Here is an 801-nt window from a genome sequence, read left to right as displayed (position 1 = left end):
GTTTGCTGTGGGTGGCCCCAGCTGCCAGCAAACAAGGTCTGCACGACAGAGAAAGCGCCTTTCGAAGGTTTCAATTCCTTTGCCTCCTTCTAGTGCAAGTTGCAGAGGTGGGAGCCTCATCTGTGCGTTCCTTACGAGAACCACCCCTTTTTATCAAGCTCCGCTTCGAAACAAGGCAGTGACATGCTGCCGCCGAACAAAAGTGGAATAAGTTAATTGCACAGAACCGATTCGTTTACCCCGAAAGGACCCGACGCAGCGCTAAGCTTCAAAGGAGCTGCAAACGTCAACTCTAAGCCTTCGGGATCTTCAGACCCCAAAGCGTGAAGCTGGAGAGTCCAGTTTCCCCTACCCAAAACTAGTTCCTCAGAACCGAAGAGAGAGGCAGGCCCAGCAGGACCCCGACTTTGGGAAGGGACCCGTGTTGCTTGCAACCCCAAGCGGGTTTCGCGGACAGGCCAGCAGCGCAGCCCAGCCGCACGGGGAAAAGCGCGAAAGGGACCCGGAGGTTTCAGACGTCTCCCGCCGAAGCCCCTCGCCATCCCTCCGCTTCCATCTGAAAATTCCTGGTCCCTTCTAGAAATCCATCTGCGCAACCATCCACCCACGGAAAAGCGTCGGCCGCGTCCTCAGGGCTCGCTCTCGGCTTTGGCCGCACCTCGCGCCAAGGGGGATGGCAGAGGCAGGGGGTCCTGGGCAGCCGTGGAGTTGGTACTGCAGTCCACGTAGTGGTACGTTTCCAAAGCGCTCTGCGTCACGTGGCCGATGTACAAGAGCTTCACCGATGTCCTGGGAGGGGCA

At 58.2% G+C, this 801-nt stretch overlaps 1 protein-coding gene across 1 annotated transcript in view; it reads right to left on the bottom strand.

The window, feature by feature from the left end:
* Positions 1-629: 629 nt before the first annotated feature.
* Positions 630-801, bottom strand: part of TMEM106C (transmembrane protein 106C) — a 2599-nt gene continuing 2427 nt past the window's right edge. The window contains exon 7 of the mRNA XM_009329280.1: positions 630-789. Within this exon, the coding sequence (XP_009327555.1) occupies positions 630-789 (160 nt within the window). The remainder of the gene's footprint in view (positions 790-801) is intronic.

Source organism: Pygoscelis adeliae, unplaced genomic scaffold, assembly GCF_000699105.1.
Source record: "Pygoscelis adeliae isolate BGI_AS28 unplaced genomic scaffold, ASM69910v1 Scaffold617, whole genome shotgun sequence".
NCBI classification, from domain to species: domain Eukaryota; kingdom Metazoa; phylum Chordata; class Aves; order Sphenisciformes; family Spheniscidae; genus Pygoscelis; species Pygoscelis adeliae.
Note: the sequence above shows the minus strand (reverse complement) of the source record. Positions and strands in the feature narration are given on the sequence as shown.